The sequence below is a fragment of the Candoia aspera genome, chromosome 3, assembly GCF_035149785.1.
Source record: "Candoia aspera isolate rCanAsp1 chromosome 3, rCanAsp1.hap2, whole genome shotgun sequence".
In the NCBI taxonomy this organism is placed as follows: Eukaryota; Metazoa; Chordata; class Lepidosauria; order Squamata; family Boidae; genus Candoia; species Candoia aspera.
In genome coordinates, this window is record NC_086155.1 from 200484858 (window position 1) to 200502524 (window position 17667).

Consider the following 17667-nt stretch of genomic DNA (forward strand, 5'->3'; position numbering starts at 1 on the left):
CTGGGTATCCACCATAGGTCAAACCATAAACTAACCAAGTGGGCTGGGTTGTGCCCCACACACAGACCCACAGTCATCAACATTAACACTAGCCAGACTTAGCAAACTACACAACCAGGACTAACTGACCTGGTTCAGTGATGTGGTATGAACACAGCCCATGCAAACAATATCCATCAATAAAATTATAAGTACAAATCCCATGAACTAGAAATATTCTGCAATATTCATGTGAAAAATCTGAAACAAAATCTCAAATCAGCATGATCACTGTGGATACTGACCAGTCCCCACCAAAGGGCATCAGCATAGGTTCCAAACTCTTTTGTCTCTTTTCCATCCTCATCTTTTTCAAGCACATCCTTCTCCACCAGATAAACCAGGAAGGAGGAGAGAATAAGGGTTAAGAACCCAATGTACCAGGCAGTGATGAGTTCCTAAGAGGAAAACACATTGCCATAAGCAAAAGGAAAACACCCAACCCAGCCAGTGGGGCCAGTGGGACTTGAGTCTACAAAGTCCCTGACCTCAGGAACTCTTGGTTGCCCCAAGAGGTTGGGTTGCTTTGGGCAAGAACCTCTGAAAGTCCCCTCATGAACCTCGGAAAGACTCTCCATGAGTCCTACCTTCTCACCCACATTGTTGCTAACTGCTTCTCATTCTCTTTTGCATAACAGACCTCCCCTTCTTGACTGCCACTGACAAGAAATAGAAGCATCTACTGTTCCTGCTCAGTCCTACCCCTGCTGTCTAAACTGGCATGAGAGGTTAGCGCAGGAGCGGGCTGCAGTGATAAAGAACAAAATGGAGTAGATCCAAAGGTTTCTTGTCAGTAGACACTCCACAGAGGTGTGGGTCCATGCTTACACCAACCCTTAGCAATGATTCCAAAGCTACTACAAACACCCAATCTGGACCAGCAGTAGTGCTTCCATGGATAATTTGTCCCTTGTGGCTGTATCGCTTTCATCCCATTCTTCTTCCCTAGCCTTCTCTTCTTACTTTGCTGTGTGCACAAATAGCTGATCCCAGAAGCTTCCAGGTGCCACCTCTCCGGTCCATACGCAACATCCGCAGGATCTGGAGGAAACGGAGACTTCTCAGCGATGTAGCCAGGACATTGCCTTGGTTGCCAACAGCTACCACTGGGACAGAGGCTATCAGTACAAAGATATCTGTGGAGAGGGATGGGGAACAAGTCTTGACCAAAAAAAAGGATGAAGAACCAGGACTGATTTTGGGGTCTAGAAAACCTAAATGGTATCAAGATGGAACAATGACAACAGGATTTCTACCCATCTTTGGGAATTTTAAAAAAAATCTGTTTCAGGTTCATTTAACTTCCTTGTTTCCAGGTTTATCTGCATACGTTGTTTTAGGATAATGATCCTGTAACCTACACACCTTCAAGACTTTGTCAATACTATTCTTCTACCAACTGCAAGTAATGCCAAATGGAGGATGCCAGCCTTAGCCCAGAAGGTACTGCAGCCTCAGATGGAAGACGTAGGACTTTTCTTCCACCTTTCTAACTCCAGAGATGGTTGGGCAGCCAATGGAATCTTCTGTCAAACTGGACAACAACTGTATCATCCTGTCATCAACAAGATACTCTAAGGGAATTAGGCAGGTCATGTGGCTGAGTCTTCTATGTATTCCATGCTGTCCCTCAGCAAATGTCACCTTAGCCACTGGATTTTGCTTAATTGGGGATGTGGAGAGTCTTAATGAGCTCAAACTGAAGGGAGATATCCAAGCCCTGATGCATCCATATTAACTTTTGATGGAACACTCTAGGGCAGTGGAAATTACCTGTGAATTAATTCCCCAAGATGTCTACTAATTTGGGGGTGAAACTTCAGCCATCCGTTATATGAAACTCCTTATTAAAGCCATGCAAAGCTTGGATTTGATTGAATTACTCCTTCAAACTCAATCTTCAAATTGACTTTCTGAATAGATTCCACACCAAATTAAATTGGATGCCTTGAGGGTCAAAAAAGTCAGGATAGTAACCATGGCTATGTGATTGAACCCCCATCTTTTGACATGCCTTGGGTGATTGAATTGAATTTTGCATAGGAGTGCCCACACTTTTACAGAATCAATTTGACAGTCCAAAATGTAAATCTGAAGTGAATTGATTCAACTTAACCCTACAAAAATCAGATCACAAATGTGAACCGAAGTGGCTTCATTTTTCACACTGCAAACTGGAGTGAAATCTAAACTGATTATACTCAATACGGATTATGTTCTCCCATTCAGGTCCCTTTCAGTGTAAAGTCTAATAAAATGTTACATCTTTCCTCCAGTTAGTGAAAAAAAGGAGAGGATGTTTTTAATGACCTGCATGGTTGTAGTTAGAAGGATTCATTTTTTTCTACACATGGGCCCCTTATTTGTATGTTTTTTTAACCCAGCTTCATCTAAACAACACTCTTTTCTACACACCATAATAATATTTTAGAGCAAAGGTTTTAATCAGTGGGCACTCTTGCAATATCTTTCAAATTGTGCAGGCAGTTAATGATTGAAGAAACAAGCAAGCATCCTAAACACATGGAAACACCTGAATTTATTGGATTTCAAGAGGGAGCCCAGAAGCTTTCTAAGATCACAGCTGGTGTGGTTATTAAGGTGCTAGACTGGGATGGGGGGGTTGAAGGGGGGGGCTTAGGATCAAGTCCAATCTCAGGCCTGAAAGCTCTCTTGGTCCCATTCTCTCAGCTCAGCCTACTTCTCATGAGTTGTAGTTTCTCTGAACTACAAATAACGAGGTTGGCCCAGGCTCAATAAAGAGACATAGCACTGGAAACCTGGACAGTTGGTTGGTTTTTCTTTTTGTTTTTTTGTATCTCCCTTCAGTGGCTGGGGGAAACATTTATTCTACTAAATAAGGAAAGCTTACCTCCCACCCCCACCCCTGCAAAAGCATGGGAATTGTAAATTATAAATGCCTTCAACTGTTTCAGAAATTAGTATTTTACTACTAAAGCTGTATTCTAACTATCTATTTCCTATAGGCAGTTAATCTATGCCAATGTCTCCCGACCTTAGCAACTTTAAGATGTCTGGACTTCAACTGGTTGGCTGGGGAATTCTGGGAGTTGAAGTCCAGACATCTTAAAGTTGCTAAGGTCGAGAAACACTGATCGACACCATATTCTTTAATGTCCACTTTTACTGTATCTACCTATAACGTATTTGTTTACTGTGGACCCCTATATTTCTTTTGTCTCAAACCCTATATATCCCTATTGTCACTCTCTCTAGAACTTTACTCCTTTGCTAGGGAGTTCAAACTTTTTTTTTTTTTTTAGTTTCTGAGTTCTATTTCTATTCTGTCCAAGTCTTTGCTTTTTCTCCACCTTTTCCGCTTGTGGGTTTCTGGCTGGGCTTCTGGGACTCTCCTTTTCCAAAGTTTGGCTCCAGACGAAGGAAGAAAGAAATGCCTCCCATGCCTCAGTTCTTCCAGCTGTGACCTCCTTTCCCACTGACTCTTTCTCAGCATGGCTTTGGCTGTATTCATTCTGCCTATTCTTTAGTTTTACTCCTAGAGTTTGGACTCTCTTCATTCTATTTCTTCTATTCTCCCTTAACCTGCCTGCCCAATGTTGCTGCTTGATTGACAGCTGCTGTTTGATTGGCAGCTGGGCCATCCTGATGATGGGGGAGGGGAAGGAAGGAGCACAGGTGTTTATAACCTGCTCAGGAACTGTCCTTCCATACCACCAAACAAGGTTGCTGTGGTGGTAGCAGAGAAGCACTGATGGAAAGAATGCTGTGTATGTTATCTCCAGCTGGAGAAAAGTGAGAATACAAATCTAGTGGAGAAATAAACACTATCTGATCAGACTTGGGCCATTTAAAAAAATACTATTATTCATTTAACGTTGGAGATCCTTGAGTGCCATCTAGTGGCATCATAGTCAACCCAGCACCCAAGCCACAACTTATGTTTCTATTTATATAATCCTCTCTAAAAGACACCGTTTTCACGTGGTTTCCCACCCCAATACACTTTCTGCAAACTTTTCTAGTTAAGAGTGATGGATGGCGGCTGTTCATTACTGTGGCAGAGTCTATTTTGGCATCTCTGAGCAAAAAGAAACCTGCGAGTGATTTATTTTCTACTCCTGCTTGTAAGAGAAGCAGCGATGCAAAGCCTCACGCTTACCCAACATACACAGAGGCTTTCTGGCAAATTGCAGCCTCCCACGCCATCCCTTGTATCGACAGCAGCAGCCAGCTGCCCAGATCCTTAAGGCAAATTCTGCTCCAAAGATGAAAATGGCAAAGGTTTCCTATAAGAAAGGAAATGAAGAAAGAAAGAAAGAAAGAAAGAAAGAAAGAAAGAAAGAAAGAAAGAAAGAAAGAAAGAAAGAAAGAAAGAAAGATAACAAAATTCTGGGAGGAGCATATCGCTAGATAAAACAATCCTAGGAGCTTGAAAGAAATGGTTTGGACAAGGAGAACATTGCTGTGAGCAGAATGTTTCACAACCAGGTCAATCCAGATGCATTGGGTACCGGTGATGGGGGCTGTAGGCCAGCAGAAGTAGATGCCAAGTTGGAGAAGACTTCTTTAAAGCAAACCCAACCTCTGAGGATCCCCAACATGTCCAGAAGGTCTAAGGCATAACCCTACCATTGCCCCACCCATTATCCATCACTTCTCCTATGCTTAGACTCATAGGCATCTGTCCCAAGCCACAGTGACACCACAAGGAGCAAGATGTGACTCGTGATGACGGGATGCAAACTCCACCTTTTTGCATACGCATCGTGACATCACATGCAGGTACGTAAGGGGCAGCAATGTGCTTTTGGTCACTGCCCCCCCTTCCCCCTCCTGCAGAAACCTATGCCAAGATGGCTCGTTTCCAGACTGTGCTGGAGCCTGCAAGCCTGCCATGAAAAATAAATCCATTTAGCATTGGAAACCAAAGTTATATAAAACTTCTTAAGGCTGAAACATCCTGGCCCCCAAATATTCCATTCCAAGCTCTGAGAACTTCACTGGAAGAGTCACTTCTGACTCCAGCAGAAGTGGTCCAGTCTCAAAAGAGCCTATTTCAAGGTTGGGACCCTCCCAGCAAGGTTCGAATGGCCCATTCTGACAATGGAATCCTTCCAGTATGTTTCCAACAATGGAACACTTCCTGTAAGGTTGAATTGACTTGTTCTGACATCCCAACACTTCCAGTAAGGTTGCAATGCTTGCTCCAATAACGGAGCACTTCCAGCAAGACCAGAACAAACCTTTCAGAGTTCAGACGTTTTGATCTTGATACATTTTGTCCACTTCTACTGGAAACCAAGAAAGCTCCCTTACTTAAAAAAAAAAACACCATTTGTCCCCGAAGCCCAGGATTGTCTATTCTAATGCAATAGCTCTCCAAGATCATGAGCAGAGGTGACCACCTGATCTTATTAACTGGAGATGCTATTGATTGAAGAGTGGACCTTTGGCAATTACAGCATGCCCCTACCATCTCTTTTCTTCTTAAAATGTCCAATTAACCCCCAAATTCATTAATAGAGGGGGCTGTCTATTGGATCTCAGTTACACAGCCAACCTCTGTTAGATGGGGATGCTTCTTTGGCAACTCTACATAGCCAATTTTAGGGGCTGCTCATTCATGTAAATTTGCCTATTCATGCAAAGATTTTACTCATGATTCTTTAGCATCTGTAACACTAAATGCCATCTAGGGCTTGGAAAGTCTTGTGCCAAAATCATCCATTAAAACAGTGCTTAATCAATGAATTCTTGAAGCAGAGAGAAACACTTCTATTATTTATCATCTAGCTAACCGTTTAGAGTTGCTCTCTCCTGCCTAAACTAGATCATAAAATCTTCAACTGAACCATGGCAAGACTGAGTGGCTTTGGGTTTTAGGGCCTAACGAATCCAGAACTTTACCATCTTTGGTTCTAAATGGGGTGGCACTGCCCCAAAGGGACCCAGTGTACTACTCCTGCTTGAGGAGCATGTGGCAGTTGTGGCCAAGAGAGCCTTTGCACAACTTTTGCACCTGTTCCTGGACTGGAAGGCTCTGCTCACAGTCACTCATGCCCTGGTCACCTCCTGGATAGACTACTGCAATGTGCTCTGCATGGGGTTGCCCTTGAGGAGTATCTGGAAGCTTCAGCAGATACAAAATGCAGTGGCACAAGCAGTTATGCGTGTTCCACATTACACCTCTGCTCCACAAGCTGCATTGGTTGGCAGTTTGCTTCCAGATCCAATTCAAGGTGCTGTTTTTGACCTTTAAACTCCTATATGGCATGAGGCCAGGTTATCTGAGGGACCCCTATTACATCTACTCATCCCATCAGGTCCAGCAGGATAGGCATGCTGCATGTCCTGTCCACAAAAGAGTTCCACCTGATGGGACCCAAGAGGTGAGCCTTTTCTGCCATGGCACCTGCTGTGTGAAACATCATCTCTCCTGAGGTTAAGACAGTCCCAACAAAATGTAGTCTGGTGATCCCCTGGTAATAGGGAGACTGCACACTGGTTGTACTTTATGTAAACATCTTCTCTCTCATGGCCTTGTTTTATCCATGTTCATTATTTTAATGAGTTTGCAAAATGTTTTAATTCTTGGTCTTATTGTGTGACGTCCAGAGTCACTTTGGGCGAGACGTGCGGCCACGTATGTTTGAGAAATACATTTGACAAATTAAAAAATAAAATAAAATTGTTCAAGGGAAGCACCCTGTCCAATTTGCCATAATGGAACAGTGGTACTACCAATCACTCTGCAAGAAGCCCATCTATGCTTACCAGAAGCAACAACCAATATCCAGAGGCTTTTTCATATTCTCCGAAAGTGGTCAGGACAGCCAAAATCAAGCATCCCAGGACTATCAGAAATCTGGATGAAGAGAGAAAAGGGAAAACAAAATGTTGACAGGTATTCTTTCTATGAGCAATTGTCTAAAAGGGTTTGAGCAGAAGGGGAGCAAAAGAGATTGCTTTCATCCTGAGTGCAAGATTGTCATAAGCCAAGGATTTGATTGTGCCCAAGAATTAGGTCACTTCAGTCCTCTTACTTGTAATTGTGTAATTTGCAGGCTATGGGCAGGCTTGGATTTTATTAGTTGTAAAGAACTATCAGTATTTTCAGTCACGCATAGAAGAGAGTTACACTATGAGAACAAAAGACTGAAGCATCCTTATGCTTTATTCTTCTCATTTCATACAAGGATTCTTTTTAAAATGAAATGGTTCGCTATAGCCACAGGGAGGCAGCAAACATCCATGTTTGCTGTACTACAGCAATTAACTATTGGGTTCTGTGCAAGAGCGCTGAAAGTTATTTATTTTTAATTTATTCTATTTATTAATCAAATTCATCACCGCCCATCTTCCAAAAGGGACTATGGGCGGTTTACAATAAAACATAAATAAGAAAAATATAAAACTGTAAAATTATAATACATAATAAAATAAATGTGATAAAAACTGCAATGGCTGGAAGTTCTCTGTGATTTGCAAGCAGAGCAGGGTCCTTCTAAGAGAGTAACCATCCCCAGGAATGACTACTCTCTCTCCCGCCCAGGTGTGATAACAGAACCAGGTCTTTAGCTGTTTCCTAAAGTCCAGGAGGGAGGGAGCCAATCTCACTTCCGGGGGAAGGATATTCCAAAGGGTAGGGGCTATTGCAGAGAAGGCCTGCCTCCTGGACCCCGCCAGATGGAGTTATCTTGCAGACGGGGTCCGTAGCATGCCCTCTCTGCACGACTGGGTGGGATGGGTTGATATGATGGGGGTGAGACAGTCCCCTAGGTAGCCTGGACCCGTGCCATGTAGGGCTTTAAAGGTGATGACCAACACCTTGAATTGGACCCGGAAGCATACTGGCAACCAATGCAGCTCGCGGAGCAAAGGGGTGACATGCTGATCTTGGGATACCCAAGATCGCCCACGCGGCTGCATTTTGCACCAGCTGTAGCTTCCGGATACTCTTCAAGGGTAGCCCCATGTAGAGCGCTCAGTGTGTTAAGAGTACCACTGGACAATACCCTTATTTATCGTATTTAATTTTCCATTTAAATGAAATGAAATGGAGCGTGGTCTCAGCCAAATGAAGTTTTCTAAAAGTCACCAACTCCCATCTCTTAGAGAGAACAAAGGTGGATTCCAGAAACCACTCTCATAGCTCTCTCACACACATGCACACATTTTATCCGCTGTCCCCTGAAATGTGCACGGGGAAGGAGACATTCTGAATTATTCCCCTCCTTTCCAAACATCAAGGTGAAACTCTCAACTTCTATATCCCGGCCATGACATACCTACCATCAGCCATCTCCTCTACCTGAAGGACATCAAGCTGAATGCTAAGAGCGAACAAGCCATCAACTCGCCGATCCACCTGACACGGATCCATGCCCTTCGAACAGGATCCACCTAAACTGCAGTCTTATAGTCTAATTCCACTCAGATCTTTTTAATGATAAAATGCTAGGCTCCAAAGCCAGAGAGAAGTCTCTGAACTACCAAGGGGCACAGCCAGAGTTTTCATCCCTGGAAGTATAGAAAGGGTCCCTTAATACCCACTTCCACAATAGCAAGACCTCTGACTTGGGGTTGAAATATTAGCCTTTTTCTACCCTGGCTTTCTCCTTGACTGGGAGGGTGCCACATTGCAGACATTTTCTGCGAGCAATTAAATCATAGTGTAGAGTCATAGAGTTGGAAGAGACCTACAAGGTCAGGTCCAACCCCCTGCACACTGCAGGATTCACCACATCATCCCACTAGATGACAATCCAGCCTGTTTGAAAGCCTCCAGTGAAGGGGAAGAAACCCCTCTGTGCGGTAACTTATTCCACTGATAAACCGCTCCTCCTGTCAAGAAGTTCTTCCTAATGTCGAATATCTACATCCTTGAGGTTTCATCCCATTAGTTCTGGTCTTACCTTCTGGAGTAGGTGAGAATAAGCCCGAAACCTCTACAATGTGACAGCCCTTAAGATATTTGAAGAAATATCTGAAATAACCTCATATCCTGAGGCATCCTGTCCCCAGTTCCTATTCTTTTAGGATCCTATCCTATTCCTATTAGGCGGTTGGACTTCCTATTCCTATCCTATTAGGTGGTTGGACTATAAGACCTCCAAGGTCCCTTCCAACCCTATGAATCTATGATTCTATGATTCCTATTACACTAAAACGGACCATATTGACATAGGACTTTTGAACACAGTGCCACACCTTATGACAATAGTCAGCAATAGGTCCTAGGTTGGTCAAGTTATTCGAGATCAGCTCCTGCCTTTTCTCCAGGAGCTGACCTGGGGATCTCTCTTCATTTTATCCCCAAAACAGCAACCCTGTCATGTAGGTTAGGCTGAGAGAAAGAGACAGAGAGAGCATTAAAAAAAACAAACCCTAATGAACTTCTGTGATAGAAGGTGAACTTCTGTCTGAATGCCTATCTCATGCAAATGGTAGTATGGGCCCCTTTCAGAACTGTTATTAATTTGGTTTACACCCTACCTTTCATTCAGGAGGTCCAAGTGACATACACAGCACATACCCCTATTTCCCCCCACAACAACTGTGTGAGATGGTTCAGCTGACAGAGAGTGACTGAGTGAAAATCATTCAGAGAGCTTCATAGCTGAGGATGGACCAGAACCTGGGTCTCACCCATTCAGTCCAACACCACCACCACAACCCCATACTGGTTCTCACTGAATGTAACTCTTTACAATCTTGCAAAGGCAGATCTATAGTATATTCTGGGGCCACGAGACGAGCAACTGGAGGATTGAAGAAGTCAACCAAAGACTTACTGATTCGTCCACTTTCCAATTTATAGCTTTCCACCGTATGTTCATGGACGATTCTTTGCTTTTTTAATGGGAATTATGAGCAGTGGATGAATAGCAGATGATTCACACCTTGAATCAACAATACATCCGTCTTCATGTCATCAGAACTCTAATTGATCCTTGCACAGTGTAACAATGGATTTATTGTACTTAAACCAAAAAAAGGTCTTTTATTCTATATTTCTGTAAGCAATTAATCAGCAACACAGAAAGCAGGACATCTGTACATAAAGCAGTATTTTATAGGAAACTAGAAGCTGAAGCCTTCAGCAGAAGCTATCTGCATTTTCCAGAAAAGGCTTCGCTTAGTTTCTTGAAACATTCAGCCAGACTGAGCAACAAGGATTTTCAACAGAATATAAAATGCTCCTATTCTCTCAGATGATATGCCAGTATTTCAGACTGCATCCTCCTCCTGGTATCTTGACATTTGTTAATGCAGACCGTTTTATCAAACTTCCAGCAGAGAATATTGGTGTAGCAAGCTGGGCTGCTGTATTTATTATATTGTCCAAATGGGCCATAAATCAAGCTGGCTCTCCTTGATGGAACACACAGCTTGGACAGTTGAAATGAAGATACAAATGATACTACCAGTGGCCACACTGCACTTTTTACGCTGGTGGGTGCATTCAGAACTTTAAGAACATGTTATGAGCATTCACACCAAACAACTGAAAGTGCGTCATAACCATATATTAAATGTCAAGCTGATGACCTTTTTCCCGCAATCTCCAAAGATGTTCTCTGCCACACTCAGCTTATCTTGGTCTTCCCCCCACCCCCCGGGCAGGTAGTCACTTCCAAACCAACCGCAACTGCTATCACCCATCACTTGCTAAATGCACATATATTTTAAGACTGCTTCCTGAATCTAGAATAGGGCCAAAATCATTCTTGGAAACTCAGAGCATATTTAAGGTTGGCATTTTGCTTTGCAGCACACTAGCTTCTCTCTCTCTTTTTTTAATTAAAGAAAGCTAGAGAGAAGTCAAAGCGACCACTAAAAGAGTGTTGGTGGACAACCCATGGGCCACACATAATCAGGGAACTAAGAACGGAAGTGTTTTCCTAAGCAGCCAAGATGACTAATAAGAATAAGAAGAAATCTGTGATGGAAAATTTAGCCTAATGCACAACAAATCCATTCTCTCCAACACAATCCACTGCAGGCATGCACATGGAAACTGATGTACCTGTAATGGATTGTTCCCAGACTAATAAGGATTCAGAGAACAATTATCACTTGCTGAGATGGGCGGCTATAGAAATCAAATCAATAAATAAATAAATAAACAACCAACTGCGACCTTGCATTGAAGGGATCCACCAGTTTGCTAGTTCACAGAAAGGTAATATACAAGAAAAAGAAAATGACTGATTCAATGTACTTTGGGATATATTGGTCCTAGACAAAAAAATAGTTCAGTTGCCAGAATTCTTGTAACCCCATCCATTTCTTTTCAATAAATCTTGATAAAGAGAATTGTGCTTGGAAAATAATCACTTTCAGCTTTAAGTAGATGCCAAAGAGCTTGGCAATTATTTTTCATATTCTTAAGACAGCCCACTTGCTGCACTGGTGTTTCTGTCTGTTTTTTACTTCCCCTCTCCACAGCTTTACACTTTTGAAATTTGGTGTTAGAGAAGACTCCTGAGAATATCACGGACAGCCAAGAAAACAAACAAATGGACCATCAAACAAATCAGCCCAGAGTTCTCACCAGGCTCAAATTATCCTACTTTGGACACATTATGTGAAGATCCAGTCCTCTGGAGAAGGCTCTGATGCTGGGAAAGATGGAAGGAAAAAGAAGAAGAGGATGACCAGCAGCAAGGTGAATGGACTCAGTTAGAGTAGCAATGAGTGCACTGTTGGAAGACCTGAAAGACCAAGTAAGGAACAGATTGTCATGGAGAAAATCTATCCATGTGGTTGCTAAGAGTCACCAATGACTTGATGGCACATAATCAATCTCCACAACTATGTGGAGGAGTTGGAAAAAGATGGAAAGAGATAGGATAGCTTAACCACCCTAACTCTGTCTGCAATGGTGTCAAACCCATTGTGCCATCATAGATCCTTATTCCCATTCACAACCAGAAGAACAGGAACAATGAAAGAACAGGAGGTGACTTCTTCCCACCTCCATTTCAACAGATGGGAGGACTTAAAAATGAATGCATAACTGGTTGGATTACTGAGGGAGATGGAATTATTGTCCAGGGAGAAGATGACTCAGTCAGATATGTGGTCCAAACAAAGCTTCCTTTAGCTCCTCCTGCATCACTCAAGGAATGCTTTCGGATGCATTTGTCATTCATATGAGTCAAAAATAAGCCCCCACAATATTTCACGGATGAGAGCAATGCTGTAATTCTGTGATATGTTAGCTATAGATTCCACAGTGGCCCCAGACATATCACAGATTCCTCCTAATCATTTTTTAAACAATGAAGGATTTGAAGGATATGTTCTGCATCTTTCTGAGATGAATTTGGTTTTGAGACAATTCCTCAGGTAATGAAATTTAGGGAAAGGTTTCCCAGGAACTTTACAAATAAAGCTCAAAACTCAGCAAGTCTTATTTGGTGGCAAGAGTCAGCTAGAAACAAAACCTAAAATATCCCTTCTTGAGTCCTGTGTTTTTTTAATCTAGGAACCATCTTACACCATAGCTGACCATTGGTCCATCAGCCAAGCAGTTCAATAGGAAGAATTTCACCTCCCCCCATCCTTTGTAGAAATGGCCTGAGATTGTAATGGAATGTGAGAATGACCTTGGAAGACTGGGGGAAGAGATGCTGCCTAAGGAGCAATCTGATATAAGAGGGAGGAGTCCACAGCTGAGTAACAGGCACAGAAAGAAACTTAGAAAGGACTTGTCCTAACTGGTTAGGTGGTAAGTAGGGATGGCAGGAGATTTGTACTTTCAGACTTGCAAGATTTTGTTAATATAGCCTAACAATAAAGTAGAAGTAGCTTATCTGGTTGCGTGTCCTGCCTGGTTGACATGGGACGGTTGACAGAGATTGAACCTGGGAGTTTCTGACCACTGGCCAGGAAGGATGGGAGTTGCAAGTCAGATCCACTTGGTCACCCAAGGTTAGTAACATCAGCTCCTTCCCATTCTCATGAGTGGCCAATGAAAATGGGAATTGTAAGCCATACTCAACTGAGGGCCCAAAGTCAGTGATGGCTTCCCAGCAGCCTAGCCAGTGCCCTGGAAGAATGGGGATTGTAAACCACATCCATGGTTGTCTATTGTTACTTCAGAAGCATTCAAAGTGTCCCTGCTCTGTTTATGTAGGAGATGGACAGTTCAGCAGCCTCTCCTTACTAGAAATCAGTTGCAGATGAGCTCTTAGGAGATGGAGGACAGCTCTTCCAGAACAGGATGTACCGAGCTGAAGACATCACCCTGAGCATCTCTCAACTGCTCAGTTTATCCAAACAGTCAGGAATCTTTTTTTAAAGTAGTGTTGGTTTGGGTTTGTTTGTTTGTTTTTGGCACACATTCCACATAGCATCCCATCTCCTTGAAACAAGAGAGGGTAAAGTTCTCCTTTTGAAATGACTGAATCAAAATGTTCAACATTTCTGGCCCTCCAGAGAGCTTGTAAACAGAGAGGTGGGAAGAGGACCAGGAGACACTTGTTATTTGTCCTCAACCTGAATCTTATCCCCACAACCTCCCAAACTTCCCTATCCTCAAGGGTCACATCTTTGCTTCTTTTCTCTTGCCTGCAGAAGTTTTTGGAAGCAGAAAGGCACACAGATGAAGGCCATGGACAGCTTAAAATTCGGAAGACAGAAGATCACTTGTTCCTTGACTGCAGCAAAAGCCCTCCTGTTCAATTTACAGATGGTAGAGAGCCTTCTTTTCCTTAACCTTTGTCCATGAATGCTTTGGTGGTTCTGGCAAAATGGGTTTGAAGAGATCCTACCCCATTCCTCTGGATAGACTGAATGTATCTCTAGGGTAGCTGTACAAAACCAGACATTCCAACATAATGTAGGGTGCCTTCTAAAGTCTTCAGTGTGGCCCCTGGAGTACCTCCAGAATTGTCCCAAAGGTATAGTTCCATGTGTCAAAAGAAAATTATAAGGTATGTAGGAGTACCCATATTCATGATTTTAACTGCTTTATTTTCATTTTAATTACGCTTGCACTGAAAATAAATTATATCAAATTTAGTTTTTGCCCTGACCCTGCCTAATTCTGTTCCATGGATCTGCCAACTTTTTGGAATGCAACCCCCGCCCCCCCCCCTGGACAACACTTAGAGTCAAGTAGGACCCTCAGACTGGAAGAAAGTTCTTACCATGTTGCTGGGACCCTCCAAATGAAGGGACTTGGAGATAATTTAGTGTCATGTCCCTAAAGTTTAGGAACGTGGAAGTGGCCACACCAGACCAAGGTGAATATGAAGAACACATTATCTCAGGGAAGGCTGACTTAGTCTGTGCTTTCATTCCCTGTTGTTATTATAGTGAGATTTAAAATATATAATCTTTTCAAATGCTGTTGGTGACGTTCAGTGCAACTGCTATTGTTTCTCCAGAATTTGGGAAAAAGAGATGCAGTTTTAAGCTAGAGGTGAGTACCCAGGCCTGCATGCAGTTCCCAGAAGAAATATGATCCTTTAATACCTCCAAAAATTGTTACCCAATTAGTAAAGTTTAATGTGTTACCAGGGATAAATTTCAGATGCCTGAGTCATGGGTATCCACAGAAGAAAGGCAAGAGGGAAAATTGAGGAAGTGTGTGCCATGACGACGTGAAGTCTATTGCACCCCTTAAATACTTGTGTGTGACATCATGATGAAAACACAAAAAGGCAGAGAAAGTTTTGTTAATTTGGCATCTTTGTGGCTAAATGCAGACGCCTTTAATCTGACTGAAAAGTAATTAATTATACTTAATTACAATTAAATAGAAATGAAATGAAATGAAATGAGATAGCTTTTCTCCTGGATCCAGCCATATGTTTGAAACCTCAACTCCAGGCAAAGTCCAGATGCAACCCTTAATCTAGGGGAAAAAATGTGTATCTTTTCTTTCCAGTCATTTTGATATAAAGCACCCATCAGACCATAAGAAGAGTCCTGCTGGATTAGGGCAAGGTCCATTTTAATCCAGCATGGTGTTTCTCCTTGGAGCAAGCAGGATGTTCCCAGGGGTGCATAAGAAGGAGATGGAGACACATCCTTCTTCAGCTATTATTTTCCTGTAGCTGGTATTTGGAGGCATGTTGCCACCATCCCAGAGGTAAAATGAGTCTGCAAGACTCCAAGTCTTTGACCAACCTATCTTTCACAGATCTATACAGTTCTTCTGATAAGCCATTCAAGACAGCCCACACTTCATCTTCTGGTAATGAATTCCACAGGTTCATTATATGCTGCCTCATGAAGTGCTTCCTCCTGCAAATCAGCTTCACTGGATGACCTTCAATTCTAATATTTTAAGAGAAGGAGAGAAACTTCTCCCTATCTACTTTCTGCAGGCCATGCCTGATTTTATATATCTCAATCATATTCCCCTCTATTCACCATTTTCCAAGCAAAAGAGGGCCAGTATTCTAGTGTCTTCTCATAGGGAAGATATTCAAGCCCCTTGATCATCATTTTGGATATCCTTTTATGCATTACTTTCAGATCTTTTTCAAAATCAGTGATGAGACCAGTTCAGTCTTACCAATGCAGATAGTGCCAAGATTGTATAAGGGCATTCCTGCATTGGCTATTTTATTTTCAGTCCCTTTTCTTATGGACCTTAGTATGGGATTGGCCCTTTTCCCTGCTCTCTCACACTAAGTCAAGAACATCATTGAACTATCCAATATGATCCAAGATGTGAAGTCCCAATGTGTATCACTTTACACTTAAATTTAACCAGCCCAAGGTGGTGGCAAAAAGAATGCAAAAACCTTTCTGAGTTCTCTCTATCAGCAGTCATTATCTGCTGAACCACTTCTGGGTGGAGCCAAAGGAGCATTCCTGGAGAACTTGAGTAATGGACCAACTTCGCTAGAAGTCTCAGCTTTACCTGTGAAATTCCATTGCTCCGAGACTGCTCTGAAAGGCGGATCTCTTCTCAGGTGCATCTAGTGCCTTAAAACTGAATTTATGGATTTTCCTCTTCAATTACCTGCATGTTTTGCTGTTTGAGCATTTCATTCACCTCATGTTTTAGATTGCATATATAACTCACAAGAAAGCAAAAGTACTTCATTAAGAAATTGGCCTGCAGAACTTGTTCAATTAAGCACACATTGAAATTTTTCGTGGATGAATAAACAAGCCCATAAATCTTTTCTATGATAGCTTCATTCCTAAAACAATTGTTCTTCTTTTCCCAAGAGCACCTGGGCAAGAAACAACACCCAGGCATATGATTCATGCCAGTTATTCAGCCAGGCAGCATATGTCCCACGCTGGCGTGACATGTCAATCATCTTGTACGCACCCACTGAGGCAAGACAATCTAATCTGCACATCATGAGGTTCTGCTCAATTTGCCAAAGCACTGTATGTTTATCTCAACATTAAGTCCACTAGAGAAATAAATTAGTTTTGACATGCACCAGATGTTTTGCTGAATTCACTCTGTAAGTGAAAGGAATATCAAAGGACACTACTGGATTCTGGCAGTCTTGGTCAACCTTGTATCCTCCAGATGTCATTCCCATCAGTTCTGTCCAACATGGCCAAAGACAAAGGATTGGGGAAAATGTAGTTCAAAACATCTGGAAAGCACTGGATTGCATACCTTCACCTTTTAGAAAGAATCAATAGTTTTAAGAAGGAAAGAATTAGGCTGGATTCATGTGTTATGCTAAATCATGTGTACTTCTGATTTTGGCTTAGCACGCTGTGTAACCCTACTCAATTACTATTTATTTAATAAATTGAGGTGAAGCAAACCCTAGTTTACTGGAGTCTCACTATGAGATTTGTAACATACCCCAGGAACATTTTGCTTCTATTGGTGGCTAGAGAATATCTAATTTATTGTGCCTCACGTTCCACATAAGATTTTACTAACCTTGGCTTGATAAATAATCCCCAGTTGCCTGAATTCATGCAGTATCCTAAACTATTAATCATGATTTACAGGTCACAATGGCTGGGTTAATATCAGCCTCTAATGATATGAGAACGTAGGCTGTGTGTAGAACATGACTCGCACTCCTGTACAGGGAAATTGGCTCTAAATCTATGGAATGGTTAACGTTTTTCAACAGGATCAAAAGGGGATAAACAAAGATACCTCCCCAAGTTGCAGTATACCCAGTGCCCCCAAAAGACTGTAATTTACCAACAAGACACCTGCAAGAAAGATTAATCACAGCTTGTCCCCGTGCTCTTCAGATGAACAGGCAATAGAACATGAACTGAGATTTATTTTCCAATGATCCAGTTAGGACATTCTGTTAATTAGTCAGTAAAGAGAAGTGCTCACACAAAGGAACCTAAATCCAGTTCTTATGTGGAGCCAATTGACATGTGATAGGGTTCATGCAGAGGTAAGTGTGGTGTTATATTAACTACTGACCAGTAGGAGCACTACATGTCCAGGTTTGTCCTTACTGGGATTCTTCAGCGATAGATATCTTGCATCCCAGGTCTTCTATGTTCAACCCTTTAATGGGGTGTGAACCCACTGGCCTTGCACCTGGTGACTATACAGATATTTAGCTTTAGAGCTATCTTGACCTGGCTGTCAGTAGCTTGCAGGAAGTCAGAAAACTCTCTAGTATGAGAGAAGGAAGGGAGGGAGGGAGAGGAAGTGTACTACCCTTACAC

At 42.3% G+C, this 17667-nt stretch overlaps 1 protein-coding gene across 1 annotated transcript in view; it reads right to left on the reverse strand.

Annotated features, from left to right (window-relative positions):
- The window catches only part of KCNQ3 (potassium voltage-gated channel subfamily Q member 3), a 125240-nt gene that overhangs the window by 24987 nt on the left and 82586 nt on the right, over positions 1–17667 (reverse strand). The window contains exons 2-5 of the mRNA XM_063300277.1: positions 6796–6886; positions 4181–4307; positions 1003–1175; positions 285–437 (exon numbers count right to left, since the gene is read on the reverse strand). Coding sequence (XP_063156347.1) covers positions 285–437; positions 1003–1175; positions 4181–4307; positions 6796–6886 — 544 coding nt within the window. The remainder of the gene's footprint in view (positions 1–284; positions 438–1002; positions 1176–4180; positions 4308–6795; positions 6887–17667) is intronic.